Consider the following 27,940-nt stretch of genomic DNA (forward strand, 5'->3'; position numbering starts at 1 on the left):
GTTTCAGGCACAGGTCTAGGAAACTAATCCCTCCGATTCTTTCCTTGAAGAATCACATGGTACCTATCATTTACAGATGAGAAAATGGAGGCCCAGGGAGGTGAAGCAACCTTCCCCAGATCACCCCCCTGTTAAGTAGCACGGCTGGGCTTCAGATTCAGCAGGCTGGTTCCAAGCTCACGCTCCTCACTCTTTTAGACTGGTTTTCATCAGGCACACACATCTGTGAAGCCCTGGGAACACTGCCTGGCACACAGTAAGCACAGGGAGTGATAGCTTTCTCCTGGCACACAACGGGGAGCCACCTTCCCTCTTGTTACTTCAAAAAGCAGCCATCTGACCCTTTCTGGGGAGCTGATGACAATTCTAGCCCCTCCATAGAAATCTGCAACTGCCCACCCAACCACCAACCCCATCTTTGTAGCTCCACCTCACTCGCCAAGACTGGAGCGGGGGCAGGTTTTTCTTTTGTCCTGCAAACTGTCCACCCGCCCCTTGGCCACAGAGGGAGAGGGAAAGTTGGGCGGTGCTGGGGAGGGGCCGAGTCAGAGCTGAGGACTCTGAACAAAGGTCCGGTGGGAAACCTCAGCATTCCGTGAGCGGGCAGGTCCTGCTCCTCCCCTCCACCCTCACTCCCCCCGACACACCTCTCGCCACGTAAAGTTCGACCCATGGCAGGTGTGCTCTTGGGAGCAGACATCTTGAAGTTCAGGGGACATTCGCTGTGCCAATCTATCCTCCTCCTCTCCTCTCGGCAGCCCTGGAGTGCAGCTCCGAGCAGCCAGGTGAGCGACCCCAAGTGCAGTGTATGTCAGAAGCAGCGGCCGCTAACCCTCAGGTAAATTACCTCCCAATCAGCACACCCTGCCAGGGGTGGGACAGGCAGGGAGGGGTTAGGAGGAAGTGTGGTAGAGTGGCATGCTTTTGACCCCCAGAGCCTGATGGGCCTCAAGCTTAGGCTCTCACCTAGGAGGGCCCGTGGCCTGACTGGTACACTTCCAGTTAGCACGGCCTCAGCCCCGGCAGCTCCAGCAACTCGGACATGGAGGCAGAAGTAAACGGTCTGCCCCTCTCAACTGGGTGCCCTGGTGTGCCAGGCCAGGGCAGAGGCCAGCCTGGAACCTGGGCAACCCCGTCACCAAGGAATCCTCCCCTCTCCCACCCCCAGGGCCCGCAGCCCCACTCTGCAGGCTCAGACACACGGCGGCAGGTCAAGCTCAAGCTGAAAAAGAGGAAGGCTTCCCACTGAGCGGCATAGGCTTGGCTCATTACACCTCTCGGCCTCCTAATGGCTTCCTGGTTACAGGTAGCGGTGACCAACCCCCACCCGTTCCCCAGCCTGGCCTGCCCCCTGCCGGGCAGTCGCGCAGCCACCAAGGAGAGGCCACCCGCACTGGGCCCACCAGTTTATTGTTTCTGAAACAGAGGCCACCTGCCAGGGGGTGGCCAGTGCAGATGGGGAGCTCAGCACCTGAGTGGGGGGCAGGAGGGTTTCAGGCTGGGGGGGCACCTGGACCAAGCAAGCAGGAACTGGCAGGTGGTCGGGAGATGAGCCTCCAGGAGCAGCAGTTAGAGGAGGGCCGGCCGCCCTCACCGTACCAGATGGAAGGTGAGCCAGTACATGAGCAGAGGCTGTGCCGCCGCCACAGCCATGGTCAGGTACATGCGCAGCTGGTTCCGTGCCCCACGCACTGGGACTCCCTCAGCCGCAGCCTCCGCCAGGATCTTCAGCCGCAGGGTCCGGATCTGGGGCCAGTAAAGGTGACCCCTGAGTCCCTTTGGCCAGGTAGGTAGCCTGGACACTTTCAGTCCCTGCCCCCTGCAGCTTCTGCTTTCTCCCTCCCTCCCTCCACAGGGGCAGCAGGGCTCAAGTCTCTGCTTCTGGGGCTCCGTGGCTTCCCCCAAAGCTAACAGATGCTCCTCCCCAGGCCTTGTGAGAAAATGTGAGCGTTCAAACCCAGACAGCCCCCTAGTGAGGTGAGGAACGGCACTGCGATTTCCCGGAACGGGGTGGTCAGGCTAGGCTCTGCTTGCTGTTTTCCGCTGTGTTGCCCAGTTAATAATTTTTAACACAAGCCAGAATGCCTTTTTAAAAATCTTGTAAATAATGACATCTAAGTCAAAGTTTCTCTGATGGTTAGATGTGGCCCACCAGCCACCAGTTTGTCCCTCTGCTCCTTGCACTGAGTCCTCCAAGTGTCCTCAGGCCCAGTCATCATCAGCCCCATTTTACAAAAGAGGAAACTGAAGTTGAAAAGGAAGTGATCTGCGTGGGATCCAGCGAAGCTTTTGGGGTCAAATCCAGGCCTAGTGGATGCTAGTGCTCTAAACCAGTACCTCCACTAACGGCCCTCAAACAAGCTACTTTGGGGGTGTTGAAACTTTTTTCATCCTAAAGGAAATTCTAGCAGGAAAGCCCACCACGTAAGGAGAGTGGGGTGAGAGTGAGCGCCCACCCACTCTAGCAGTCTGGCTGGCCCCTCTTCTTTCAGGCCCCAGCTTGGACACCCCCTCTTCCAGGAAGCCCTCCTGACCCCCAGGCTGCAGCACCCGCTCCAGGGCTCCTCAGTTCAGCAATGTAGCTCTGGTCTAAACTTCCCACTTGACATCCTCTGCTTGGATGCCTCCAGGGGACCCCAACTCTGCCCAAGAGACCTGTTTCCTCCACCTCATGCTCCCAGCTCACCATGAACACAAAGATTGACACACAACACCAGCCCAGCACCAGGTAGTAGCCAATCTTCCCAAAGAGCAGTCCCATGAGGACCCCGCCAATCATCCTGGGGGAAAGAGAGGAAGGCTGGTCTGAGGAAGAGGCCCTGGGCTGGGGCTGGTAGTGGGGGAGATGGTGGTACTCACCCGACGTATTTGTAGCCCAAGAAGGCCACCAGGTCGATAGTGGTGAGGTCGGTGTTGACAGTGACCAGGTAGAGGCTGAGTAGGATGGCCAGCACCTCCAGGGTCAGCCAGGCTAACGCCGAGCTGGCCTGCAACCCCAGAAGGTCTGGGGAGAACCTGCCAGCACCCAAACTGTCATTCAGTTGCCCTGCTCAGACCCTCCCTAAACATCCAGTTGGGGACAGCCTGTGTTGGGTGGGGCTGGAGACCCAGCAGTGTTGAAGATGGATTTGGGCCCTATCCTCATGGAAGCACCGTTCCAGGAACGGCAGACTTGCCGTTGGCGACAGTCTGGACATGTCAAGGCTGGGACTGGGGAAGCACAGGGCAGGGGAGGGGCCTGACCGAGTGGGTAGGAGGGTCAGGGCTTCCCAGGGGAGGGGGCACCGGCACTGAAGCCTGAGTGTAAGGAGCTGCCCAGGAAAGAAGAACCTGGTCTCTGCCATATCCCCAGCTCCTTAAAACTTATTTAAGTGACAATTATTTTCAGTGCCACAAAGGAAATGAACAGGAGCCTATGAGCAAGATGTGGGTGCGTGACCGGCCTTGGGGGATGGGAAGGCTTCTCTGAGGAAGTGACACTGGAGTGGTGACATCTTGGGTGAGCAAGTGCTCAGCGGGTGATGATGTAGGGGAGAACAGACTCCTGGGCAAAGGGAACTGGATGTGCAAAGGCCCTGGGATGGCAGTGCCAGGTGCTCTGGAGGATGGAGGGGACCAGAGCGCAGAGGGACAGAGAAAGGCCTCACAGCACAGTGTGGAGCTAAGGAGCTAAGACTTGGTCTGGGGACAGGGGGAGCTATGGACAAGTTCTGAGCAGGGTGGGACATGGCCAGGCCTGCCTCTCAGACAAGACCTTCCTGACTGCTGCTGGAGTTGGGGTGCAGGGGATGTGTGGGCCCAAGGAAGCCGGTTAGAAGAGGGTGAGGAAGAAGCTGGATCTGGTGGTGGAGGCCAAGAGAAAGGCTGGGTTTAGAGCATTACCACCTAACACAGGGTGCCACAAGTGGGTGGGAAAGAGTGAGACGCTGACAGCTAGCTGTCTTGGGCCAAATGGGAGCACAGTGAGGCTCTTCTGAGAGGGGGGACCAAGAGACACTCCTGACTGTCTCTCAGCCCCCCAAGCCCCCTGCCACTCCACCCACTCAAGTCCTTTCTTACCTATCCTGGGTCCCCAGTGCCAGGCCAGCCACCAAGATGTAAGTGATGAAAGCCATAGCTGTGGGAGGCAGACGCACAGACACAGGTCAGAGGAAAAGGCCTGTCCCGGGCCTCCAGGCGCCAAACCCCTGCTCTTCCATGCCCACCCAGAGGGAGGAGGGTGACACCTGGAATGTAGAGGTCAGGAGCGTTGACGTCAAAGCGGGGGGCTACTGGTGTGTCCTGCTGGTACTGCACCTCCCAGTCCTGTGGGGATAGTGGGGGGAGCAGACTGACCCTAGAGCTGGGCTTCCTCCACCCTGCTTCCAGGCCCTCTCAGCGCAAATCACCCACCCTGCCGCTCATGCTTGCCCCACCAGCCTCTGACTCCGCCCCGACCAACCGCCCCCTCCTCAGAGGCTGTCTCCCTCTCAGGCCAAGGTCACCCCAGTAGGGTGGTACTCTGACCTGGTGCAGGTAGGGGAAAAAGAGAAGGCCCAGCTTTTTGCCCACGTACAGGGTGTCCACAGCGAAGTAATACTTGAGCTTGGTGACGGGAATGAAGCGGTCAATCTGGGAAAGCAGAGCTCCACATGAAGCCCTGGCCCTGTGGTCCCAGCCTTCCCCCCACTCCCACCAACCCGGCCCACTCACGTTCTTATCCACCAGCTCCTTGCCCTGTGCAGCCAGGCTGCTCCCATAGGCCATGGCCATGTTGGACACAGGATCAGCCAGGAAGGCAGTCTGGGGCAAGGCAGAGGCTGGAGGGTAGCCCAGACCGCTGGACCCGCGCTGGGCCCCATAGCCCTGGCTCTGGGCCGAACTCGTGTCATCAAAAAGCTGGTGGGGGTCAGCCATACCCAGCTGGGACACAGGGATCCTCCGCTTCGAGGCTGCAGGGGGAGAGTGATGGAAACCTCATTTATTCTGTGAGTGCACTCTCTCCCACCCTGCCACTGTGGGGCACTGGTTTTCACGTCAGAACGGTCAGCCAGTTAAGTGCATCTATCCAAATAACAAGGATGATGATGTTGATAGCTACTACATACTGGGGCCTACTGTGCACAGAATCCTGTACTAAGCTTTTCATAAACAAGGCCTCTGCCTGTATCCCTCTTCACTCACTCAGCTCCGGCCACATGGGCCTCAATGCTCACTGAGCACACAGGCGTGCCCCTAACTCAGGGCTGCTGCACTGGCTGTTCCTCTGCTTGAATGTTCCTCCCAAGATGCCCTCTTGGCTCACTGACCTGGAAGTCTCGGCTCAGTGCGGGCTTACCCCACTCTTCTGCCTATAACTGTGCCTCCCATGGTGGCATTCCCCAGGTCCCTTTCCTGCTTGTTTTATATCCACAGAACTCAGCACCAGCTGAGATACTAGAAGTTTTACTTCTTTTGTTTCTTGTCTGTCCACAAAAACGCGAGTCCCCAAACGTGGAGATCTTTTGATCATGGCTAATCCTGTACATAGCACTTAACAGAAACCAGATGAATGAATCAGTGGCCGACCCCATTTTACAGACGTGGAAACCAAGGCCCAGGCAGGCTAAATGACTTGTGCAAAGTGCCAAACTGAGTGAGTGAAGAGCAGGAGTCTAATCCAAGTTGTCCAGTATTACTATAATTCAACACCAACTGAGCACTAATTACATATCAGGCCATGTTCTAAACACCAAAAGTTAACTCATTTAATCCTCACAACAACCTGTTTGTGTCGATGCTATTACCACCCCCATTTTATAGATGGGAAAAGTGAGCCCCAAAGAGGTTCAGACCCTTGCCCGAAGTCATACAGACAGTATGAGGCAGAGCCAGGGTTCAAGTTTTTAAAAAAGGTCCCTCTGGCTTCATGTTGGGGGTGGGGGTGTGGAGAGAAGGAAGGAATCTGTTGGTGGTCCAGGTGGGAGACCAGGATGAAGGGTGGGCTCAGAGGGGAAAGGGATAGGGGATTCTGGTTAGATTTTGGAGGCAGGAGGGCAAGGACTTGCTGGAGGTATGCTTAGTTGGGCTGGGGTGAGGAATAGGAAGGAGACAGGAATATGGAGAGGGCCCATTTGAACCCAGCACTCTGGCTCCAGGGCCCTACTTCTAATCAATAAGTGATATCGCTGCAGCCATATTAACCGAGCTCCTATGTGGCAGGCGCCACTGTGGTCACAGGAACAGGTGGTAGTTTCACAATGGGATGGGGTAGGAGTCAAATGACCCGCATCATGAATTTCTCTAGGTCTTTTTTTTTTTTTTTTTTTTTGTATTTTTCTGAAGTTGGAAACAGGGAGGCAGTCAGACAGACTCCCGCATGCGCCCGACCAGGATCCACCCCGCATGCCCACCAGGGGGTGATGCTCTGCCCATCTGGGGTGTCGCTCTGTTGCAACCAGAGCCATTCTAGTGCCTGAGGCAGAGGCCATAGAGCCATCCTCAGCACCTGGGCCAACTGTGCTCCAATGGAGCCTTGGCTGCAGGAGGGGAAGAGAGAGACAGAGAGAAAGGAGAGGGGGAGGGGTGGAGAAGCAGATGGGCGCTTCTCCTGTGTGCCCTGGCCGGGAATCGAACCTGGGACTCCTGCACGCCAGGCCAACGCTCTACCACTGAGGCAACTGGCCAGGGCCCAACTTTCTCTAAGTCTTAATTCTGTCCTCTGTAGAATGAGGTTAACAGTCCAAGGTGAAGTGACACTCATAAACTGCTCAGCCCCTGACCTGGCACCCACTATCAATTACGAACCCCTCAGCTCTTTCTCTCAATTCTGTAGCCAAAAAAGCAACTCAGGTGTCCTCAATCCCAAAGCACCAGTGGTCCTGGCCCACTTGTCCTCAAGCTCCACTTCTCTTTTCCCTCCTCCATTTCTGGCCTGAAGAGTCAGAAATGGAGCTTCCTGGGAGCTTTGGTGTGAGCCCTTCCTCCCTTCCTGTCACCCCCCTCAGCCAGTGGCATTTGGGGTCTTACTCCCCCCAGCCTAACGGCTCCGCACCACTGGGCTGAGGCTGTTAGTCCTCTCCCTCCAACTCTCAAGTCCTTGCAGCACTGAACGCACTGCCCCAGATGCCAAACTCCAGCTCTGCTCTCTTGGCTTCCAAGACACTGTACTGTCCTTTTCTCTGTCCTGTCTGAGCCCTACAAACACCGATCAAGCACCCCTCTGTGTTAGGCTCTGCTGCTGGCAGCAGTGATCAAAAGGACAAAAACTTCTGCCTTTATGGAGTCGATGGTCTCCCAATCTGTCCCTCAATCAATCTGACTTATTTCCAGCTTCCTGAAATTGTGTGACCCAATTTTCCACCCTTGCCCTGTCTCCTGCCTCTCACCGCGGGCAATCTCATGCACACCCACAGCTTTCAGAGTGACAATGTGCCTTGGGCTCTGTCTCTAGTCACCACTTCTCTCCTATAGCCAGACCCAGGTGGGCCACTTCCTGGCAATGCCCCCTGGCTGCACCAGGGGCCTAACCTCAGTCTCCAAACCCGACTGCTCTTCTGCCTGGCATTCAACCAACCAATCGCTAATTCTCGCCCACTATGTCTCAATGTTACCTTTCCTTCTCAGACTGTGTCATTTTACACCTGACTTAAACGTCTTCCTTCTGGGTCCTCCTGTCCATTCTCAGCCAGTGAGCACCTTCTCTCCAGTGGGTACCCAAAATAATTTTTTTTTCTAGAGGCAGAGAGTCAGAGAGAAGTACAGACAGACAGGAAGGGAGAGAGATGAGAAGCATCACTTTTTCATTGTGGCACTTTAGTTGTTCATTGATTGCTTTCCCATATGTGCCTTGACCATGGGGCTACAGCAGACCAAGTAACCCCCTTGCTCAAGCCAGCAACCTTGGGTCCAAGGTGGTGAGCTTTGCTCAAACCAGATGAGCCTGTGCTCAAGCTGGCCACCTCAGGGTCTCGAACCTGGGTCCTCCGTGTTCCAGTCCAACACTCTATCCACCGGCTTTTGAACATGCAAGCCATCACCCTGGAACACCTTCCCATGATTAACAACTGCCAATGTAGCACTCAGGCCTCAGCTCAAATGTTTCCTTCTCAGATGGACCTTCCTTACTCCTCAATATAAAGCACTAACCCCACCTTGTTCTATCTTATAATATCCAGTGGTTCTTTTTTTGTCTTCTGAGCACGTACAATTGCTAGATATATATTCAGTCGTTTACTTGATCACTGGCCTCCAATGCTTTTCTCTCTCACCACAAATCCCCTTCTCTGGGCTAATTCCTCATTATCAGATGTGCCTCTTCCAGGAGGTTTCACTGACACCTCCAGGCTGGGTCACATGCCTAATATGGGCTACCACAACACCCCCATCCCAGTTATAAGCACTCTGCAAACGCTGCTGTTCTCATCTAGCCTGTTCTGTCTCAGACAGGAACATGTCTGGGCACTGCTGTATCTCCAGCATCGCCCACGACAGGGACAGCCAAGCACCTTATTGATGGTTGAAGGGAGGAATAGTGCATCGCACCGCCTCCCTCAAAAGAGAGGCCTCCTCAACACATCCTGGTCACGTTCTCGATTCTTTTATGGTCCTAATTAGGCTCCAAATTACCTGACTGACTTGTTTGTTTTTAAGTTTAGTGTCTGTCTTCCCACTAAGCTCTGCGCTGTAAGTTAACAAGGCCCAGTGCTATCTTGGCTACTACCAGGTACTCACATTCCAGCACCAAGTCGGGCACAAGGCAGCCGAGGCAAGATATGTTCAATGAGATACAAGCACTCACGGAGATGAAGAGGAATTTAGATACAAATTCACAAAGACGGAAAAAAGGACATTAGAAGCCCAATAAACAGAGGTTCAAATCTTAAATGAGGGATAACCGGCCCTCTTGGCTCACGGAATGCAATGAACGCTGTCCTAAGGCATGGGCGATAGCCCATGGCCACGGACCGGGAAGGGGCAAGCTGATCTCTTACTGCACATCAATGAAAGTCGCGCTTTTCTGCCCTTCATACAATATCCTGCCCAAAGTTATTTTCTTCAAAAATAATTCCCTAAAGAATCGACTCCAACGCGCCCCCACCCGAAACTGGCATCCCTACGTGATGCACACCTCTAAGCTCCAGATCCCTGACTTCGTGACCTCTGACCTGCAGCGACCTCGCCACGTAACCGCCCTCCCGCTCCTCTGCCGACCACGTACGCCACTTACGCTGCCGGGGCGTCCCCGCCGCCGCCAAACCTGACGGGTGCATCCTAAGGCGCTGCCGCCGACGCCCCGGCCACAATTCGAAATGTGCCCGCCGGGCTCCCGTAGCCACGTCCTACCGGCGACGCGACAACCAATGGGCGTTGCGATCTTTCAGAGGCCGCGCCCTCTCGTGGAGACTTGGAGGAATTGGCAGTGAGTAAGAGACTAGGGTTGCAGGCGAGTGACGTAAGGCGAGTCAAACCCCGAGCGGCAGGAGGGCGGGGCAGGGAACAATCCTAGGAGTAGATGGTGTCGTGCATGATGGGAAATATAGGTGTTGAGCGAAGAGGCTGATGGGAAATGGAGTTTTCTATGGACAGATGGTCTATAGACAGATCCTGGAAGCAAGCGGGAGCCAGGGAAGGGTGTGGAGCAGGGAAAGAAAAATCCATTTCTGTCCCTGGGGGCTAAGCGGAATGGTTCGTGTCCTGACCCTTATACAATTTTGGCAGGCCTTGAACGTTTAAAGTGAGAAAAGGACACTCCGCAAGTTAGGTGGGAAGAACCAAGGTGTCGCTGTCTTGGAAGGTATCTTTAGACATTTTCCCACAATATCATGAAAATGATTTGCTTTGCGACCTGTCTTTCCCAGCCCTCCAAAAACATGCTACATCCCCCAGCAACTCATACTACACTTAGGCATACCTGCAAGTGAGAAGCCCTGAGAATTAGGCTTCTTGAGTCTCTTCTCTCTTTGTCCCTCAGTCTCCCATGTATCTCACTCGGTCTCCTCCTTTCCCTCCCCCTCCGCTTCCCCTTTTCTGTCCCTCACTCTCCTTCACTTATCTCAGGCAAAGATAATGGTAGAAGTGACTTCTGGGCAGTGATAGCACTCCGGAAGGATGTCAGCAAATGACTCCGTCACTGTGGCTTTCCCTTTCTTCCTCTGAGACATTGTCTTTTCTGGGAACCTTGAGGATTATTCTGGTCTCTAGTTATGAGTACTGGTTTAGTTGCAGGCTTTCTTTGTGAGGTGCCTCCATTCCTCTTCCGCACCTCTGGTTTAGGATCTGCCCCTTGGACTCCACCACCATTTTCTCATCCTCAGCTTTCTCTCTTTTCTAAATTCTTCTGTGAATACGTTATTAGTAAAGCAAGTACGTCCTTTGGCTTTACACGAGTCACACATTACCAGGGTTTTTTTGTGTGTGCTTTTTTTTGTATTTTTCTGAAGTGAGAAGTGGGGAGGCAGAGACAGACTTCCACATGTGCCCGACCAGGATCCACCAGGCAAGCCCACTAGGGGCCATTGCTTCTTTGCAACCAGAGCTATTCTAGCACCTCAATGGAAGCCATGGAGCCATCCTCAGCGCCCGGGCCAACTTTGCTCCAATGGAGCCTTGGCTGCGGGAGGGAAGACAGAGATAGAGAGAAAGGAGAGAGGGAGGGGTGGAAAAGCAGATGGGTGCTTCTCCTGTGTGCCCTGGCCGGGAATCAAACCTAGGACTTCCACATGCCGAGTGATGCTCTACCGCTGAGCGAACCGGCCAGGGCCTCCAGGGTTTTTTGTTTGTTTGTTTTTTAAAGATGTTATTTATTGATTTTAGAGAGAGGAAAGAGAGAGAGAGAGAAAGGGGCTGGGGAAGAGCAGGAAGCACCAACTCATAGTTGCTTCTTGTATGTGCCTTGACTCAACAAGCCCAGGGTTTCAAACTGGTGACCTCAGCACTCCAGGTCCACACTTAACCACTGTGCCACCACAGGTCAGGCACATCTTACCAGTTTTGTGACTACTTGTTGGGCAAACAAGTGTGTTAGGCTTGCTCGCTTGTACTTTGCCTGATTGGTGCATGAGCACAGGGCAGCACTACCTGTATATAGCCTATGTAAGACTTTAGGTGCTTGTCCTGAGGGCAGCAGATTGTAGATTGCACATTGCCTGCCGCCACTGGGAGGGGCCATTTTTGGCTACTGTTTGCCAGAGAAGGGTTTTTTTCCCATCTGTTTGCTGGTCAGTCCTGGCAGAGAGGAGCAGCTTTCCCTGCCTGCTTGCTCGTCTGCTGTTGCAAGACTCTAATAAACAGAATGGGCCACAATTTTCCGGCTCCACAGTTCCTTTACCGTTTGCCCGAATTCAATGTGAATCTGCATGGCCCCAACCACTGGCTTTGCACTACTCTATTTAAAAAAAAATTTTTTTAAAGATTTTATTTATTGATTTTACAGAAAGAGGAGAGAGAAGGGCAGGGAGCGAGAAGTATCAACTCATACCTGCTTCACTTTAATTGCAAATTGCTTCCTTGTCATATGTGCCTTAACTAGGCAAGCCCAGGACTTCAAATCAGCAACCTCAGCATTCCAGGTCGATTTATCCACTGTGCCCCCACAGGTCAGGCCATTTTTTTTTTTTTAGATTTTATTTATTCATTTTTATTGGAGAGAGAGAGAGAAGGAAAGAGAAGAGGGGAGGAGCAGGAACCATCAACTCCCATATGTGCCTTGACCAGGCAAGCCCAGGGTTTCGAACCGGCGACCTCAGCATTCCAGGTCGACACTTTATCCACTGCGCCACCACAGGTCAGGGCATTTTTTTTTACAGAGACAGAGTCAGAGAGAGGGATAGATAGGGACAGACAGACAGGAACGGAGAGAGATGAGAAGCATCAATCATCAGTTTTTCGTTGCAACACCTTAGTTGTTCATTGATTGCTTTCTCATATGTGCCTTGACCGCGGGGCTACAGCAGACTGAGTAACCCCTTGCTCGAGCCAGCGACCTTGGGTTCAAGCTGGTGAGTTTTGCTCAAACCAGATGAGCCTGCGCTCAAGCTGGCGACCTTGGGGTCTTGAACCTGGGTCCTCCACATCCCAGTCCGACGCTCTATCCACTGCACCACTGCCTGGTCAGGCGGTCAGGCCATTTTTAAGCCTAAAATTTCTCATCTGTTTAATGGAAATAATAGAGAAGGGGTTGAGGATTCAATACAAGCTCATGTCTTCACAGGGCCTAACATATTGAAGCCTTTGGTCACTGACTGCTATGTTACTGTTGTATTATCAGGTGTCTCTTCCTGTGAGTCTCAGTTGCAAGCTGGGTTCTTCCCCAAGAGCTGCCACAGTTTTATAAATAGAACCAGCTGGAGTGTGTCTGAGATGGGCCTCCAGCCCCACTCCTCTGCCAGTCAAATGTGGTCAGGATTCTGGCTGTCTTCCTGAAGGCGGTCAGAGGTACTGAGTTCCAGCTGGAGGGGGCTGTGGAGACATGTACAGGGGAAACGGAAGGAAAAATTTACTCCTTTAATGGAGGTATGGATCTGTGGTTCTGCTTGTAAAAGAAACCTTGGCTTGTCTGATCTGTGGTGGTGCAGTGGATAAAGTGTCGACCTGGAATGCTGAGGTTGCTGGTTGGAAACCCTGGGCTTGCTAGGTCAAGACATATATGAGATGCAATCAGTGAACAACTAAAGTGAAGCAGCTATGAGTAGATACTTCTCACTCCCCCACCCTCTGTCTGTAAAATCCATAACTAAAAATCTAAGAAAGAAAGAGAGAGAGAGAGAGAGAGAGAGAGAGAGAGGAAGGAAGGAAGGAAGGAAGGAAGGAAGGAAGGAAGGAAGAAAAAGAAAGAAAGAAAGAAAGAAAGAAAGAAAGAAAGAGAAAGAAAGAAAGAAAGAAAGAAAGAAAAGAAAGAAAGAAAGAGAAAGAAAGAAAGAAAGAAAGAAAGAAAGAAAGAAAGAAAGAAAGGAAAGAAAGAAAGAGAAAGAAAGAAAGAAAGAAAGAAAGAAAGAAAGAAAGAAAGAAAGAAAGAAAGGAAAGAAAGAAAGAGAAAGAAAGAAAGAAAGAAAGAAAGAAAGAAAGAAAGAAAGAAAGAGAAAGAAAGAAAGAAGGAAAGAAGGAAAGAAAGAAAAAGCTCTGGCTGGTGGCTCAGTGGATAGAGTGTTGGCTGGGCCTATAGAGGTCCTGGGTTTGATTCCTGGTGAGGGCACACAGGAGAAGTGACCATCTGCTTCTCTTCCCCTCCCCCTCCCTCTTCTCTCCCGCTTCCCCTCCTGCAGCCAGTGGCTGGATTGGTTTGAACGTGGCCCCAGGAGCTGAGGAAAGCTCTGCTGGTCCCAGGCCCAGTCAGCCTCAGGTGCTAAATACAGCTCAGCACTGGAGCAACGCCTCAGATAGGGTGCTGGGTGGATCCCGGTCGGGTGGATCCTGGTCGAGGAGCATGTTGGAGTCTGCCTCACTGTCTCCCTCCAATCACCTAAAAAAATAAATACATAATAAATAAATAAATAAATAAATAAATAAATAAATAAATAAATGGAAAGGAAAACAAGAAACCTTGGCTCATTTCTATTTATCCTTCATGTCTCACCTCAGATATCTCCTTTCTATAGAAGCTCTCTCTGGATCTCCCAAAAGCTGTGGCCGTTGGTCCTCTGGGCCACACAGTCCTTTAGACATCTGCCATCCCATCCCTGGTCACTCTGCCTATGCTTCTGTCTGGACTGTCACTCTTTTGCCCCTGAGGGCAGTTTCCAGAACTGTTTTTGGTCAGTGCTGTGTCACCAACATCACCCAGCAAAGCGCCCGGCACAAAGTGGACACTGAGCAAGCAAAGATCCGTGGAGATCTAAAGATCCCCACTCTGTCCGTGAGGGCCCCTGTGGTGTCCTTCTTTGTGAATTAGGCCTCGCTCCGGGCGGACGCAACCCCACTCCAGAGCTCATGACTTGGCGAGTGGAAGGAGCACTGGATGTCAATTTGTCCTCTTGTCCCCTCAGCCACGCACCCTGATGCAGAGCACAACTTCGCAGTGGTGCGCGATGGCCTGGAGGACTTGGGGCGCGACTCCCCGGTCCGCAAGCGGAAAAGAGAGTTTAGATTCTCTCTGACCTGAGTGAGGAGTCGGCCTGGGAGGCAGCGAGGTTAGGGATGGAAGGAAAGGCAGAATGCCCCCACTCTTTCTATCCCATTAGTCTCCTGGGCCCCGGAGCGCTGGGCACCACCCTCTCGGTATTAACACCTGGCGGTGGGCGTGCCTCAGTTTCCCGGAGGCGGGGCGCTTCTCTTCCCCCACTCCTCCCCTGTTTTCTTTGGTTCCTCTTTGGGGCGGTGGTGGCCGCAGCCCGAGCACTCCCGGAACTGAAGCTGGGCGCCCGGCCGTGGGGAGGCGCGGGCCACGTCAGCTGGGCGGTGGGACTAGGCTGGGAGCCGGCGGGGAGCGGGCGGCAGGCGCCATGCGGCGTGGCGCGCTCTTAGCCGGTGCGCTGGCCGCCTACGCCGTGTACCTGGGGCTGGGCGCGCTGCTGGTGGCGCGGCTGGAGCAGCCCCACGAGGCTCGGCTCCGCGCGGAGCTGGAAATGCTGCGAGAGCAGCTCTTGCGGAGCAGCCCGTGCGTGACTGCCCCCGCCCTGGACGCCTTCGTGGAGCGGGTGCTAGCTGCCGGCAGGCTGGGGCGCGCTGTGCTTGCCAACGCATCGGGCCCCGCCAACACCTCGGACCCCGCCTGGGACTTTGCCTCTGCTCTCTTCTTCGCCAGCACCCTGGTCACCACCGTGGGTACGTGAAATGAGCGCCGCCCCAACCTCCAAGGCAGTGAGGAGCCGGGACCCTCACCTCGTCCCTGTCCCCAGGGACACCCGGTAGCCCTCAACATATACCCTTATCCCAGGGATCACCCTAGTCTGCTCTTGGCCTCCGATCCCCTCAAAACCCCTCAATGAGAACCCAGGACCCACAGTTGTGGGATCCACCCTCCTCGGGAAGCCCCCATCTAAACCTTTCCAGTCAGCAGGAAATTCCCCAGCTCCCTCGGGGACTGAGGGCCGCACTCAGAGTACCTGCCATCTGGGACTTTATTCCTCTGCCTTAACCCTCTTGGAGACCTGGGTCTGTCCAGGCTCCTGGGCCTAGGACTACCCTCAGAGGCCTCCAGTGAGGACATGGGACCTGGAGGCCTGAGAACCTTATCCTCTCTGGACCGGGACCTCAGCCACCAACTACTTCTGCCCTTCTGTCTGGGCTCAGAAGGCCACCTCCTCCAACAGTGTCTCCTGACACTCCATATATGCCTTCCTGGATGCACCTTGGGAAGCCCTACCCCAGTCTCCTCCTAACCCTGGTGCCCAGCGAGAACCCTGAATCTCCAGACCCTCTCAGAGTGCCATCACTAAAGACCTTACTGTCAGTAGAGATCCCTCAGACAGGACCTGGGGTCTCTCTCTGAGATGTCCACTCCTCTGGATCTAGAGCACGCCCCTGCAAGGGCCCCTGCCCTTCTCCACCCTCAGACTCCCCAGCAGGTAAGCCCTGACTCCAGGCACAGGACCCCTCTCCACATGCCCCACTCCATCTTGACATCTCCCTTGTATTGGGGAGCCCTCAATGCAGGGTTTTCTTCCAACAGAGACACTTTGGTTCTCTCTGAACCTGGAACTTCCATTTCAGCAGCCCCCAACTGTGGATGTGTGAGAGAGACCCACCCTGAAGGGAGCTAGACCACCTTCCAATCCCCCCAGCCAGGCCTCCCACCCCTTCAATCCCAAAACTGGCTCCAACAAAATCTCTATTATTTTCCAAACTGGGGACTCCCCATGAAGGTCTCTTTGAGCCTAAGAACTCCTAGTTGAGACTTTCACTACTCTCTGGACCCTGACACCCCTCAGCAGGAGCCGCAGAACCACTGGACCTCCTATCAGGGACCCCAGCACCTTCCACACACTTGTAGGGAGCAGAATCCCCACTCCAGCACACACACAATACTAGCCCAGGGACTCTGCTCTCTGCTCTCTGCACCTGCTACCCCACTACCCCTGCCCTGAGGACCCCGCCCACCCGACCTAGATTTCCCAAGAAAGGGAATCTCCTGGGCACCTGGAACCCCTCCAATCTCTAGACCCACCGCTGGGACCTCCCTCCCCTCTTTACCCCAACACTGCTTCAGTCTGCTTTGGACCCAAAATTCTCCCCCCCCCATCAAGGATGCTCCAGGCCCACCGCAGAGCCCCCTCCTCAGTGTCCACTCAAGACCATTACTGCCTGACCTGTGGTGGCGCAGTGGAGAAAGTGTTGACCTGCAATGCCGGGTCACCGGTGTGAAACCCTGGGCTTGCCTGGTCAAGGCACATATGGGAGTTGATGCTTCCTGCTTCCTGCTCCTCCCTTTCTCTCTCTCTCTCTCTCTCTCTCTCTCTCTCTCTCCTCTCTAAAACTGAATAAATAAAATCTTTAAAAACAAACAAACAAATAAAGTCTTTTTTTAAAAAAAGGCCATTACTACTTTCCACCCTTGACACACTCAGCTAGGACTTGAGACACCTACCCCTTCCCTTTAGCATTGTCTACTCCAGGGGTCCCCAAACTACGGCCCGCGGGCAGCATGCGACCCCCTGAGGCCATTTATCCGGCCCGCCGCACTTCCAGAAGGGGCGCCTCTTTCCTTGGTGCTCAGTGAGAGGAGCATAGTTCCCATTGAAATACTGGTCAGTTTGTTGATTTAAATTTACTTGTTCTTTATTTTAAATATTGTATTTGTTCCCGTTTTGTTTTTTTACTTTAAAATAAGATATGTGCAGTGTGCATAGGGATTTGTTCATAGTTTTTTTTATAGTCCGGCCCTCCAACAGTCTGAGGGACAGTGAACTGGCCCCCTGTGTAAAAAGTTTGGGGACCCCTGGTCTACTCATTATGTCCATCAGGCATTCTTGGGCTCAAAACCCACCTCTGCCTGAGAATTATCCTCCCAATCTCATTTGTGATCCAGAAATGCCCCCATTAATGCCTGTCTCCTTGCCTCTGGACGCAGGACCCCAGCCCCTAACCAGAATCCATTTCAAACCAGGACACTGGTCTTTCCTCAGCTCCCCTTCTCTGAAACCACCCCCTCAGGTGAGACTAAGCTCCTCCCTCCAGTCCTACCGTGGGAATCCCTTCCCACATCAGCACCCAACAGGTGTGGGAAATCCCTGTTACCAGGCTCTGCTGGTCCTGCCACATACCCTCCCTAAAACTTTTTCTTCCTTTCTTTGCTTCGAATTTGGACAGGGGTGGGGGGTGGAGGTGACTGGGGCAGGCCTGGTCCAGACCCCTCACCCCTCCTTCCTGCCTGCAGTAGCAGCAGGTGGCCTTTGCTTTTGGTGCCCGTTTATGTGGACCAGCAAAGCGAGGCTGTGGGCAGCAGGGCTGGATGCTCCTCTCACACTCTGTTCCACTGGCTGGGCCTGCCCAACCTGCTCCTGGGCTTCACTGGGTCGCATAAGTGTCTTATCAATCATCTCCCAGATCCTGGCTTCTGAGAAGTCATCCCTGGCAGGACAGTGAGGAAGCCAAACTCAAGGCAGGCACAGCCTGGGTTTGGATCCGTGCTCAGTGGCTGTTCAGCTCTAGGCTTCAGTGTCCTCCCTCATCTGAAATGGTGATAGTAACACTCCCCATTTCGCACTAATAGTAAAACCTGGGAAAAGACTTGCCACATACAGGCTTTAACTCAATCAGCACAACAATCTTGTGAGGCAGTTACTACTAATGGCCCAATTTTTTTAGCAACAGAAACTGAGCCCCAGAGAGGTTAGAGAACTTGCCCAAGGCCACAGGAAGAAATGTGTAGAGTGGAAATTTGAAACAATGCCATCAGACCTCAGACTTCCATGGTTTTTTTGTTTTGTTTTGTTTTTTTAATACAGAGACAGAGAGAGAGAGTCAGAGAGAAGAATAGATAGGGACAGACAGGAACAGAGAGAGATGAGAAGCATCAATCATTAATTTTTCGTTGGGACATCTTAGTTGTTCATTGATTGCTTTCTCATATGTGCCTTGACCGTGGGGCACAGCAGACCTCTTTTTTCTTTCTTTTTTTTTTTTTTTTCATTTTTCTGAAGCTGGAAACAGGGAGAGACAGTCAGACAGACTCCCGCATGCGCCCGACCGGGATCCACCCGGCACGCCCACCATGGGGCGGCGCTCTGCCCACCAGGGAGCGATGCTCTGCCCATCCTGGGCGTGGCCATATTGCGACCAGAGCCACTCTAGCGCCTGGGGCAGAGGTCGAGGAGCCATCCCCAGTGCCCGGGCCATCTTTGCTCCAATGGAGCCTTGGCTGCGGGAGGGGAAGAGAGAGACAGGAAAGCGCGGCGGAGAGGTGGAGAAGCAAATGGGCGCTTCTCCTGTGTGCCCTGGCCGGGAATCGAACCCGGGTCCTCCGCACGCTAGGCCGACGCTCTACCGCTGAGCCAACCGGCCAGGGCCGAGTGACCTCTTGCTCGAGCCAGAGACCCTGGCTCCAAGCTGGTGAGCTTTGCTCAAACCAGATGAGCCCGCGCTCAATCAAGCAGGTGACCTCGGGGTCTCGAACCTGGGTCCTCTGCCTCCCAGTCCGAGGCTTTATCCACTGCGCCACCGCCTGGTCAGGCAGACTTCCATGTTTTTAACCAATATACTACACTGCCTCTTAGGCCTGCATAAAGAAGAGTGATGTGTAGATATTGTAAAAGAAAAATTACTTGGACACTTATTAAAAATAGTAAGATATTGCAATAGGGGAGAGAGACGGAACTCAACTCAGTATAACAAGGACAGCTGGAGATGGAGAGCCAAGAGCAGTAAGGGATCAGTGGATGGGAAGTCACTAAGAGAGGCTTGTAGGGGATTCTTATTTACTGGCTTAATGAGATTGTCACGAAAGGCAGGCCAAGGCCTCAGCTCTCAAGGGTGGAAGGTGAGGAATGTGATCAGATATCAGGAGTGGGGGGATTCTCCCTAAACTGAGTTAGGATTCTTGCTAAAACTGGGCTAAGTCAGGAAGAGGGCTCAGAGGAACCTAACTAAAGTTTGGTCAGGAGGGAGTCTTCGGCAGTTTGAAGGGCTGGGGATAATAACGGAGGTTTTCTGAACCTCGGTTTTCATTGTTATTGGTGGGAAAACCTGGAGCTCTGAATATATCTGAGAAAAGGAAAACCAAACCTCTCCCACAGCTGCCCTGGTCTTGTCATAGACCCAGGTCCTCTGAGGAAGGAAGACCTGAGGCTTAGAGTTGATCCAGGTAGCCTTGCAGTTGAGGCCAGAGATGGAGGAGTCAGCAAACTGGAAGGGAGCATGACTGTCACAGTAACTCCTTTTATGCCATGCTAGGAGCTATGTCCTGTCCCCTGGAAGATTATTGCTATTACCTTCGAGGAAGGCATTGTTGACCCCATTTTGCAGGACTCTGAGGAAACAGACTCAGAGGAAAACCACTTGACCAAGGTCATGCAGAGAATAAATGGCAAAAAGCTGGTTTGGACTTTGCTCTTTGAAGTAGCAAGTTGAGACTCACAGCCCTTACTCTATCTCCCCCCCCCCCTTTATTTTATTCAGGGTGGGGAAAGGTGCCTGGGTGAGAGGATGGGAAGATGAGAGGGTGGGAGAGAGAAAGAGAAAGAAGGGGGAGGGGAGAGAGAGGAAGCACACGGACACCCCATTCTATTCTAACTCTGATTTTTCTGTTTATAAGGATGTTGTGTTTTTGCAAACCTGTCATTTCAGCCAGGCTGCTGGAGTTTCTCCATCAAAATCCTACTATTGGCCCTGGCTCAGTGGACAGAGCATCAGCCTGGCATATGGATGTCCTGGGTTCGATTCCTGTTCAGGGCACACAGGAGATTCAACCATCTGCTTCTCTTTCCCTCCCTCTACCCCTTCTCTCCCTCTTCCCCTCCTGCAGCCAGTGGCTCAGTTGGCTTGAATATGGCCCCGGGCACTGAGGATTGCTTGGTTGGTCTGAGGATGCCAGCCTCAGGTAGTAAAAATAGCTTGGTACTTGAGCATTGGCCCCAGATGGGGTTGCCGGGTGGATACTGGATGGGGCACGTGGGAGTCTACCTCACTATCTCCCCTCCTCTCACCTAAATAAAAATAAAAATCCTTGTATTAATGAGGTTTGGAGCCATAAATGATAAACCTTAAATAACAGTTGTTAATAATCTGGAAATTTATTTCTTGCTCACATTCAGTATAGTTAGTCCAAGACCAGAGTGGTGCTGCATGGTCAGAGCATCTTGTGTTCCTCCATAGCTCTTCTGTGTATGGTTTCCATTCCCACGGTCACCTCGTGGTCCAAGGTGGCTGCTTAACTTCAGCCTTCCTGTTTGTGTTCCAGCCAGCAGGAAGGGAGAGGAAAGAAGGGAGAGGTCCTCTCTTTAAAGGACACTTATTGGAAGTTGTTTGCCTCTTTCATGTATTCCTCATTGGCCACAAATTATTCCAGTCATGCTTAGCTGCAAGGCAGGAGGGAATGTCTTTATTCCAGGTGGCCATGTGTTCAGCAAAAATTAGAGTTCTTTTTATTTTATTTTATTTTTAGAGAGCAAGAGAGAGACAGACAGGGACAGAGAGACAGGAAGGGAGAGAGCTGAGAAACATCAACTTGTAGTAGCACCACCTTAGTTGTTCGTTGATTGCTTTCTCATATGTGCCTTGACTGAGGGGCTCCAGCCAAGCCAGTGACCCGATGCTCAAGCCAGCGACCTTGGGCTCAAGCCAGTGACCATGGGGTCATGTCTATGATCCCATGATCAAGCTGGTGAGCCCACAGTCAAGCTGGAGACCTTGGAGTTTTGAACCTGGGTCCTCAGCATCCCAGGCTGATGCTCTATCTATTATGCCACCACCTGGTCAGGCCCCAATTTTTTTTTTTTTTTTTTTTTACAGAGACAGAGAGAGTCAGAGAGAGGGATAGGGACAGACAGACAGGAACGGAGAGAGATGAGAAGCATCAGTCATTAGTTTTTTGTTGCGACACCTTAGTTGTTCATTGATTGCTTTCTCATATGTGCCTCGACTGTGCGGCTACAGCAGACTGAGTGACCCCTTGCTCAAGCCAGCGACCTTGGGCTCAAGCTGGTGAGCCTTGGTCAAATCAGATGAGCCTGCGCTCAAGCCGGCAACCTCGGGGTCTCGAACCTGGGTCCTCTGCATCCCAGTCCGATGCTCTATCCCAGGGGTCGGGAACCTTTTTGGCTGAGAGAGCCATGAATGCCACATATTTTAAAATGTACTTCTGTGAGAGCCATACAACGAACCGTGTACGTTACGCATTATCCAATAAAAACTTGGTGTTGTCCCAGAAGACAGCTGTGATTGGCTCCAGCCACCTGCAACCATGAACATGAGCAATAGGAAGTGAATCGATTGTAATACATGAGAATGTTTTATATTTTTAATGTTATTTTTTTTATTAAAGATTTGTCTGCGAGCCAGATGCAGCCATCAAAAGAGCCACATCTGGCTCGCGAGCCATAGGTTCCCTACCCCTGCTCTATCCACTGCGCCACCGCCTGGTCAGGCCCCACATGTTTTTTTTTTTTTTTCCATTTTTCTGAAGCTGGAAACAGGGAGAGACAGTCAGACAGACTCCCGCATGCGCCCGACTGGGATCCACCCGGCACGCCCACCATGGGGCGACGCTCTACCCACCAGGGGGCGATGCTCTGCCCATCCTGGCGACCAGAGCCATTCTAGCGCCTGAGGCAGAGGCCACAGAGCCATCCCCAGCGCCCGGGCCATCTTTGCTCCAATGGAGCCTTGGCTGCGGGAGGGGAAGAGAGAGACAGAGAGGAAAGCGCGGCGGAGGGGTGGAGAAGCAAATGGGCGCTTCTCCTGTGTGCCCTGGCCGGGAATCGAACCCGGGTCCTCCGCACGCTAGGCCGACGCTCTACGGCCCCACATGTTTTGATATCAGGGCTGGATCTGCAGTCTTTTGGGCAAAACATTTTAATGTCAGCATAAACCAGCCCCTTATCACCCCTATCATATCTCTGACCTCTGGTTTGATTTATTTGGGAAATAAAGAATTTTTTTTTTTTTACAGAGACAGAGAGTGAGTCAGAGAGAGGGATAGATAGGGACAGACAGACAGGAACGAAGAGATGAGAAGCATCAATCATTAGTTTTTCATTTCATGTTGCAACACCTTAGTTCATTGATTGCTTTCTCATATGTGCCTTGACCGTGGGCCTTCAGCAGACCAAGTAATTCCTTGCTCAAGCCAGCAACCTTGAGTTCAAGCTGGTGGGCTTTTGCTCAAACGAGATGAGCCCACGCTCAAGCTGGCGACCTCGTGGTCTCGAACCCAGGTCCTCTGCATCCCAGTCCGACGGTCTATCCACTGCGCTACTGCCTGGTCAGTTGAAATAAAGAAATTTTAAATTACACATTGCCACAGTGAGCCAATCCCACCTACACTTGAATTCCCCTGTATTGTGATTTCTTTTTTGCAGAATTCACACCCATACTGACCTTTCTGTGTTCTCACCGCCCTCCAGGAGCTCCATGGGGCTTGTCACACCCATTTTAGAATACAGGAAGCCAAACTGGAGCCTGCACCCTTCATTTATTATTTTGATTATTGATTGAGTGCCTGCTCTATGCCAGCTACCAGGATGATAGCAGTGAACAAAACTGAAGCCCCTCCCCTCCTGGAGATGGTACCCAAATGGGGGAGACAGATAGTAGGCAAATAACTAAACCATGTAATTTGCTAGAAGGTGTTATGTGCTATGAAAACAAACAAAAAAGTTGGATAAGCATTTAAAATAAGGTGGTCGGCCTGACCTGTGGTGGCGCAGTGGATAAAGTGTCGACCTGGAAATGCTGAGGTCGCCGGTTCAAAACCCTAGACTTGCCTGGTCAAGGCACATATGGGAGTTGATGCTTCCAGCTCCCCCCCTCCTTCTCTCTCTCTGTCTCTCCCTTTCCTCTCTAAAATGAATAAATAAAAAATTTAAAATAAAATAAAATAAGGTGGTCAAAGAAGGCCTCACTGAGAAGATGATATTTGAACAAAGACCTAAAGGAAGGGGAAAGGGAGCCTTGTGGATATCTGAGGGAAGGGTATTCTATGGGGAAAGGAAAGCCAGTGCAAAGGCCCTGGGGTCAGAGTGTACTTCCCTGCTGGATTGTGTGGAGCCTCATGGGTCATGATGAGGACTTTGTTCTTTCACTTGAGTAGGATGGAGCCAGAAGAGGACTCTGAGCAAGGGAGGGACATGACTTAAAATGTGTGTTCACAGCACCCTCTGGCTATGAGGGGGGAACAGACTGTGGGGCAAGAGTGGGGGCAGAAGGGAGGCCAAGGAGGAGAATGCTGGGTTAGATAGGATCAGGTCAGGCATAGGGCTGGGGTGGGGTGGGATGGGGTGAAGTGGGTGGGTTTAGGATCTATTTGAAATTTGAAACAGTCGGATTCACTGGCAGGTAGAAGGTGGGTGTGAGTGATAAGGGAATCAAGGGTGAGCCCCAGTGCCAGAAAGATAGAGGTGCCATCACCAGAGATGAGAGAATGGGGGTCAGGTTTAAGGAGGAAATTAGGTCTTGGTTTAGGGTGGCCACAGGACCCCAAGTAGGGGTGCCGAGTGGGCAGAAGGATTTCCCCGTCACTTCTACAGGCTACGGGTACACGACGCCACTGACTGATGCGGGCAAGGCCTTTTCCATCGCCTTTGCACTCCTGGGCGTGCCAGCCACCATGTTGCTCCTAACTGTCTCAGCCCAGCACCTGTCACTGCTGCTGACCCATGCACCCCTGTCCTGGCTGAACATGCGCTGGGGTTGGGACTCCCGGCAGGTGGCCCGTTGGCACCTGGTAGTTCTGCTGGGAATTGTGGTGACCATCTGCTTCCTGGTACCGGCCGCGATCTTTGCCCACCTTGAGGAGTCCTGGAGCTTCCTGGATGCCTTCTACTTCTGCTTCATCTCTCTGTCCACCATTGGCCTGGGTGATTATGTGCCTGGGGAAGCCCCCGGCCAGCCCTACCGGGCCCTCTACAAGGTGCTGGTCACAGGTAAGTGGGGTGGCTGACTCGGAACCACAGGCAGGGATGGCCTTGTCCTGGAGGGCCTGAGGGGAACCTGGTCTGTCCAAAGCGGGAGTTAAGGGTCACAGCCCCACTCTGGGGGAGGGTGTCCGGTAGCCCCTTGGGCCTTCCTTGGGTCTGATTCCACCCATGGCCACTCTGCCTGGGGACTGATTCCACCCCTGATCTCTGCAGCCTACCTCTTCCTGGGCTTGGTCGCCATGGTTCTAGTGCTGCAGACTGTTCGCCATGTGTCTGACCTTCATGGCTTCACAGAGCTCATCCTGCTGCCCAGTCCATGCCCTGCCGGCTTCAATGAGGATGAGGATGATCAGGTGGACATTCTGGGCCCCCAGTCAGAATCACAGCAGCAACTCACCACTGGCTCCCACACCAACTATGCCTCCTTCCCCAGGTAGCTGGGGCAGGCACCTAAGGCTGGATGGACTTGGCCGGAAGCTGAGGGGCCACATGATGGGAGCTGCCATACTAGACTGTCCTGGGCACATGCCAGTGCTCATAAGGGCACTGCCACCAACTGTCCGTCCTTTTATGTACCTGTCCTGGGCTCCACCAGCATCTGCATTGCCTTGTTCTCCTGGCCCTCTCTCATCTCCCCCACATTCTGTGCCTCTGGCCTTTCTCACCATCTGTCTTTCCCTCTTACCATGTCTTTGTTACTCTTTTATTCCATCTGCTTCTCTCAGCAACTCACCATCTATGTTTCTACAGTCTCTAGACTTAGACCTCATTTCATGGACTAGATCAACTGGTAACTACACCTTGGACAAGTGAAAGACCTCTCTGAGTCTTGATTTCCTCATCTGTTAAGAGGAAAGAACAGAGGCAGATTTAACGGTGGGTACACCGGGCACATGCCCTGGGCCCCAACCCGTGAAGGGCCCCACAAAACCCCAACTTTATACTTCTTTCTAATATAAAGGGCCTAGTATTTTCTTCTGCACCCAGTGCCTCAACTGACCTTAACTGCCTCTGGGAAAGAATCATATATTCTTTCATTCTAAACTCCCTCTTCTATGCTGAGCAGTGCTAGGGACACTGTAGTGGTCAGGGTGGCTGGTCCCCACTCTCATGGGGCTCACAGTCTATCTAGTGAGGTAGACAGACTTGTCTTCACACAATGAGCCCAGCACCAGCTGGACTTCAGCGGGGGAGACAGAGTGGGCAGAGAGTCAATAGTGTGATGGAGAAAACATGGGGAATGTACCCAATCCAGATGGGAAGGTCAAGGAGGACTTCCTGGAGGAAGAAGGGCCAACAGGAGGAGGTACAGGTGGACAGATGCTCAGGAAGCCAAGTGGACAGGCCGTAGGCCGTATAGACATGGAGGAGGGACAAGGTCAGGGAAAGGCCCAAAGGATGGTCAACTGCCCTTGAGATAGGGACCTCGGAGAAGGAACAGGTTTGAGGGGAGAGGCTGAGGCTAATTTGGAACATAGTTGGTATGAGGAGCTAAAGACAGAGGAAGGTATCAGGAAGTCACAGAACCCCCAAGGCCGGAGCTCAGGGTGGTTGAGGCTGGAGATAGATGTGGGAACCAAGGACTTGAGGGTGGGTATGGCAGCACTAGATGAGAGTGAAGAGATCAGCCTTAGGGTATTTATACAGTTATGTCAGTAAGATAAGATTTAGGCAGCAATTAACAGAATCCAGACTGGCACTAGGTGAAACAATGAGATAATTGTATATTGTACATCACTAGTGTTGGGGACAGCTCTAGGCATGATACAGTCACAGTTCCACCAGTATGTTGTGATCACAGGTTCGTCCCTTCTGCTCTGCCACACTCAGCTGAAGGTTTGGTTTCCACATGGGCTCCCGTTGTGGCCCCAAAATGGCTGCTGCAGGTTCAGGCATCACACCATATATGACAATTTTTAGTGCAAGAAGAGAGGGGCATCTTTTCCCATGTCTCTGGAAGCAAGAAAACCGTTTCCCAAAGCCCCCAAGCAGACATCCTCTTCCATCTCATTGGCCAAAATTGGCTCACATGCCCATCCTGAACCAATTACTGGCCTGAACTTGGATTTCTTAGGATTGTCTCTGTTCCCCAGAACTGAAGCTGGGGTAAGCTTTTGGCTTGGAGGATGGTGAATACTTGACTGAAACGGCTTCTACACAGCTCACAAAAATTAGGGAATATTTTATCGCTTCATATTTTGAAATATCCCCTAATTTCCGTGAGCAGTATATTAGAAGTGCAGAAGAGTGGGAGGATGGGTGGATATTGATTAATCAGTCAGGGCCATCATGTACAATTATGCAGGTGGGGACTCATAGGAGATGCCACCTGGCAGAATGGACACAAATAGGGGCTGAAGGTCAAGGCTAAATAGGCCAAAAGGGGGCTTCTTTTTATTTTATTTTTTAATTTTTATTAGTTGATTTTAAAGAAAGAGGAAGTGAAAGAGAGGCAGAAACATTGATCTGTTTCTCTATATGCCCTGACTGGGAATTGAACCAGCAACCTCTGCGTATCAGGATGATGCTCTAGCCAACCAAGCTATCCGGCCAGGGTGAAAGGGGGCTTCTTTTTCTAAATAATGTAAAGACCCCATATGGTGAGCAGTGACCCTTCCACCAACATTCTCATATCAGAAAGGAGATTTTACAAAGGAAACAGAAAAAGCAGTTCTAGAGAGAAGTATAAAAACCAGGAGAATGGAGAGTATAGGTTGACAATGAGAGTATTTTAGGGAGGGAGAAGTCAATATTGTCAAATAGTGCTAAAAAAGCACATGAGATTCTTTTAATAACAGTAATAGAAAATACTCAGGATTTACTCTGAGCCAGGCAGTGCTCCACGCCCTTGATGCATAATAACTTATTTTCTCCTCTCAGCAACTTATTGGGTACCTACGTTCTCACCACAGTTTACAGCTGAGGAAAGGAGGCCCAGAGAGATTAAATAATTTGCCCAAGGTCACACAGGAAGTGCAACACTGGGATTTGAGCAAGGTTTGGTCACCTTGGAGCACTGGAGCTCAGAAACAGCTGTTGAGCTCTTTCTTGACTTCCTAGTAGGCTGTCTCCTCACCATGGTCACTGTCGACCTTGCTGCTCAAGTCAGCTGACTGAGGAGGCAGTTTCTCCCGTCTTGAGGGAAGTGCCTGTTCTGACTTCTGCTTATCCCTTCTCCTTCCAAAGTCTTCCAGAAAAGTTTTCTGTTCAGTTGAAAACATTAAAAAAAAGTGATTGCTAAAAATTCAAAAGGTACAAAGGAGTGTACAGTGGAAAGTCAGTCTTTCTCCAGCACTCGGGCCTGATTTATCAGGTCTCCTTCCAGGCAAATACCAGCAATATACATTTATGTGTATGTCATTTTTTCTTTTACCCTACACAAGTGGTACCTGGTACGGTGAGGTGGTTACCATCACAGACTCTGGAGGCAGAGTCCCTGGACATAAATATGACTCTGTTACTCCCAATCAGAGCAGGTGATTTCGCCTCCCTGTGCCTGGGTTTGTCAATCTGTGAAGTGGGAGGATAACAGCACCTACCTCATGGACTTGTTAGAGAATTAAGCAACTGAATATCTGTAAAGCTCCTAGAATACTAATTGAATATAAAAGTTGGCTAATCATTGTTATCATTTCTGCACTTTGCTTTTTTATATTATATTTTAAGGCTGGTGGCCCTGGCCATGTAGATTCGCAATGAACTGTGGAGCCAGAGGATGGTGGGCCATTCCAATTTATTGGTGGGTGGCTTACAAAGACAGGCAAGCCAAAAGCAGAAATAAAAGAGAAAAATACAAAGGGAAAGAAAAACCTGCTTTTGCAGTGGAGGGCAAGGATGGTGCGGGGGTGGGGGATGGGGGGCCGGGTACTGGACTCAACAGGATGGGACACACACCTAATTGCTCCTTTCCCTGGCAGGGCGGGGCTAGGTCTGATCTCATTGTCCCCTGAGGGGAAGCACTTATTCTTAGAATA

The 27,940-nt window shown here is 52.0% G+C and overlaps 2 protein-coding genes and 1 long non-coding RNA gene across 5 annotated transcripts; 2 read left to right on the plus strand and 1 right to left on the minus strand.

Moving 5' to 3' along the window:
• Positions 1-1,391: 1,391 nt before the first annotated feature.
• Positions 1,392-9,307, minus strand: YIF1B (Yip1 interacting factor homolog B, membrane trafficking protein). Of its 3 annotated transcripts, none has more exons than XM_066348576.1 (8): positions 9,179-9,307; positions 4,693-4,931; positions 4,507-4,611; positions 4,227-4,305; positions 4,060-4,117; positions 2,860-3,015; positions 2,687-2,780; positions 1,392-1,746 (listed from the first exon to the last, which is right to left on the minus strand). In XM_066348576.1, exons 1-8 carry the CDS (start codon positions 9,228-9,230, stop codon positions 1,591-1,593), a joined length of 939 nt encoding a protein of 312 aa, XP_066204673.1. In that variant the 5' UTR covers positions 9,231-9,307; the 3' UTR covers positions 1,392-1,590. The 3 variants fall into 3 exon arrangements, with proteins under 3 accessions (XP_066204673.1, XP_066204674.1, XP_066204676.1); XM_066348577.1 differs by having other exon boundaries at positions 9,188-9,297; XM_066348579.1 differs by lacking the exon at positions 9,179-9,307 and adding an exon at positions 9,089-9,141.
• On the plus strand, positions 3,022-13,413 carry LOC136380602 (uncharacterized). Its single transcript, XR_010746975.1, has 3 exons — positions 3,022-3,499; positions 9,132-9,379; positions 13,221-13,413. It is a non-coding gene; the product is annotated as an uncharacterized lncRNA (long non-coding RNA).
• Positions 13,414-14,274: 861 nt separating this feature from the next.
• On the plus strand, positions 14,275-27,592 carry KCNK6 (potassium two pore domain channel subfamily K member 6). Its single transcript, XM_066349008.1, has 3 exons — positions 14,275-14,718; positions 23,577-23,972; positions 24,180-27,592. The coding sequence occupies exons 1-3, from the start codon at positions 14,397-14,399 to the stop codon at positions 24,401-24,403; spliced, it is 942 nt and encodes a 313-aa protein (XP_066205105.1). The 5' UTR covers positions 14,275-14,396; the 3' UTR covers positions 24,404-27,592.
• The last annotated feature ends 348 nt before the right edge of the window (positions 27,593-27,940 follow it).

The sequence above is a fragment of the Saccopteryx leptura genome, chromosome 9 (assembly GCF_036850995.1).
Source record: "Saccopteryx leptura isolate mSacLep1 chromosome 9, mSacLep1_pri_phased_curated, whole genome shotgun sequence".
Lineage (NCBI taxonomy): Eukaryota > Metazoa > Chordata > Mammalia > Chiroptera > Emballonuridae > Saccopteryx > Saccopteryx leptura.

Bases quoted from the DNA above. Each gene is read 5' to 3' on its own strand.
- YIF1B (XM_066348576.1), bottom strand. From the start codon at position 9,230: ATGCACCCGTCAGGTTTGGCGGCGGCGGGGACGCCCCGGCAGCGTAAG. The intron at 4,612-4,692 runs GTGAGTGGGCCG...CTGCTTTCCCAG, and splicing joins AGGAGCTGGTGGATAAGAAC to ATTGACCGCTTCATTCCCGT. The intron at 4,306-4,506 runs GTCAGAGTACCA...CTATCCCCACAG, and splicing joins TTTTCCCCTACCTGCACCAG to GACTGGGAGGTGCAGTACCA.
- KCNK6 (XM_066349008.1), top strand. From the start codon at position 14,397: ATGCGGCGTGGCGCGCTCTTAGCCGGTGCGCTGGCCGCCTACGCCGTG. The intron at 14,719-23,576 runs GTACGTGAAATG...TCACTTCTACAG, and splicing joins CACCCTGGTCACCACCGTGG to GCTACGGGTACACGACGCCA. The intron at 23,973-24,179 runs GTAAGTGGGGTG...TGATCTCTGCAG, and splicing joins CTACAAGGTGCTGGTCACAG to CCTACCTCTTCCTGGGCTTG.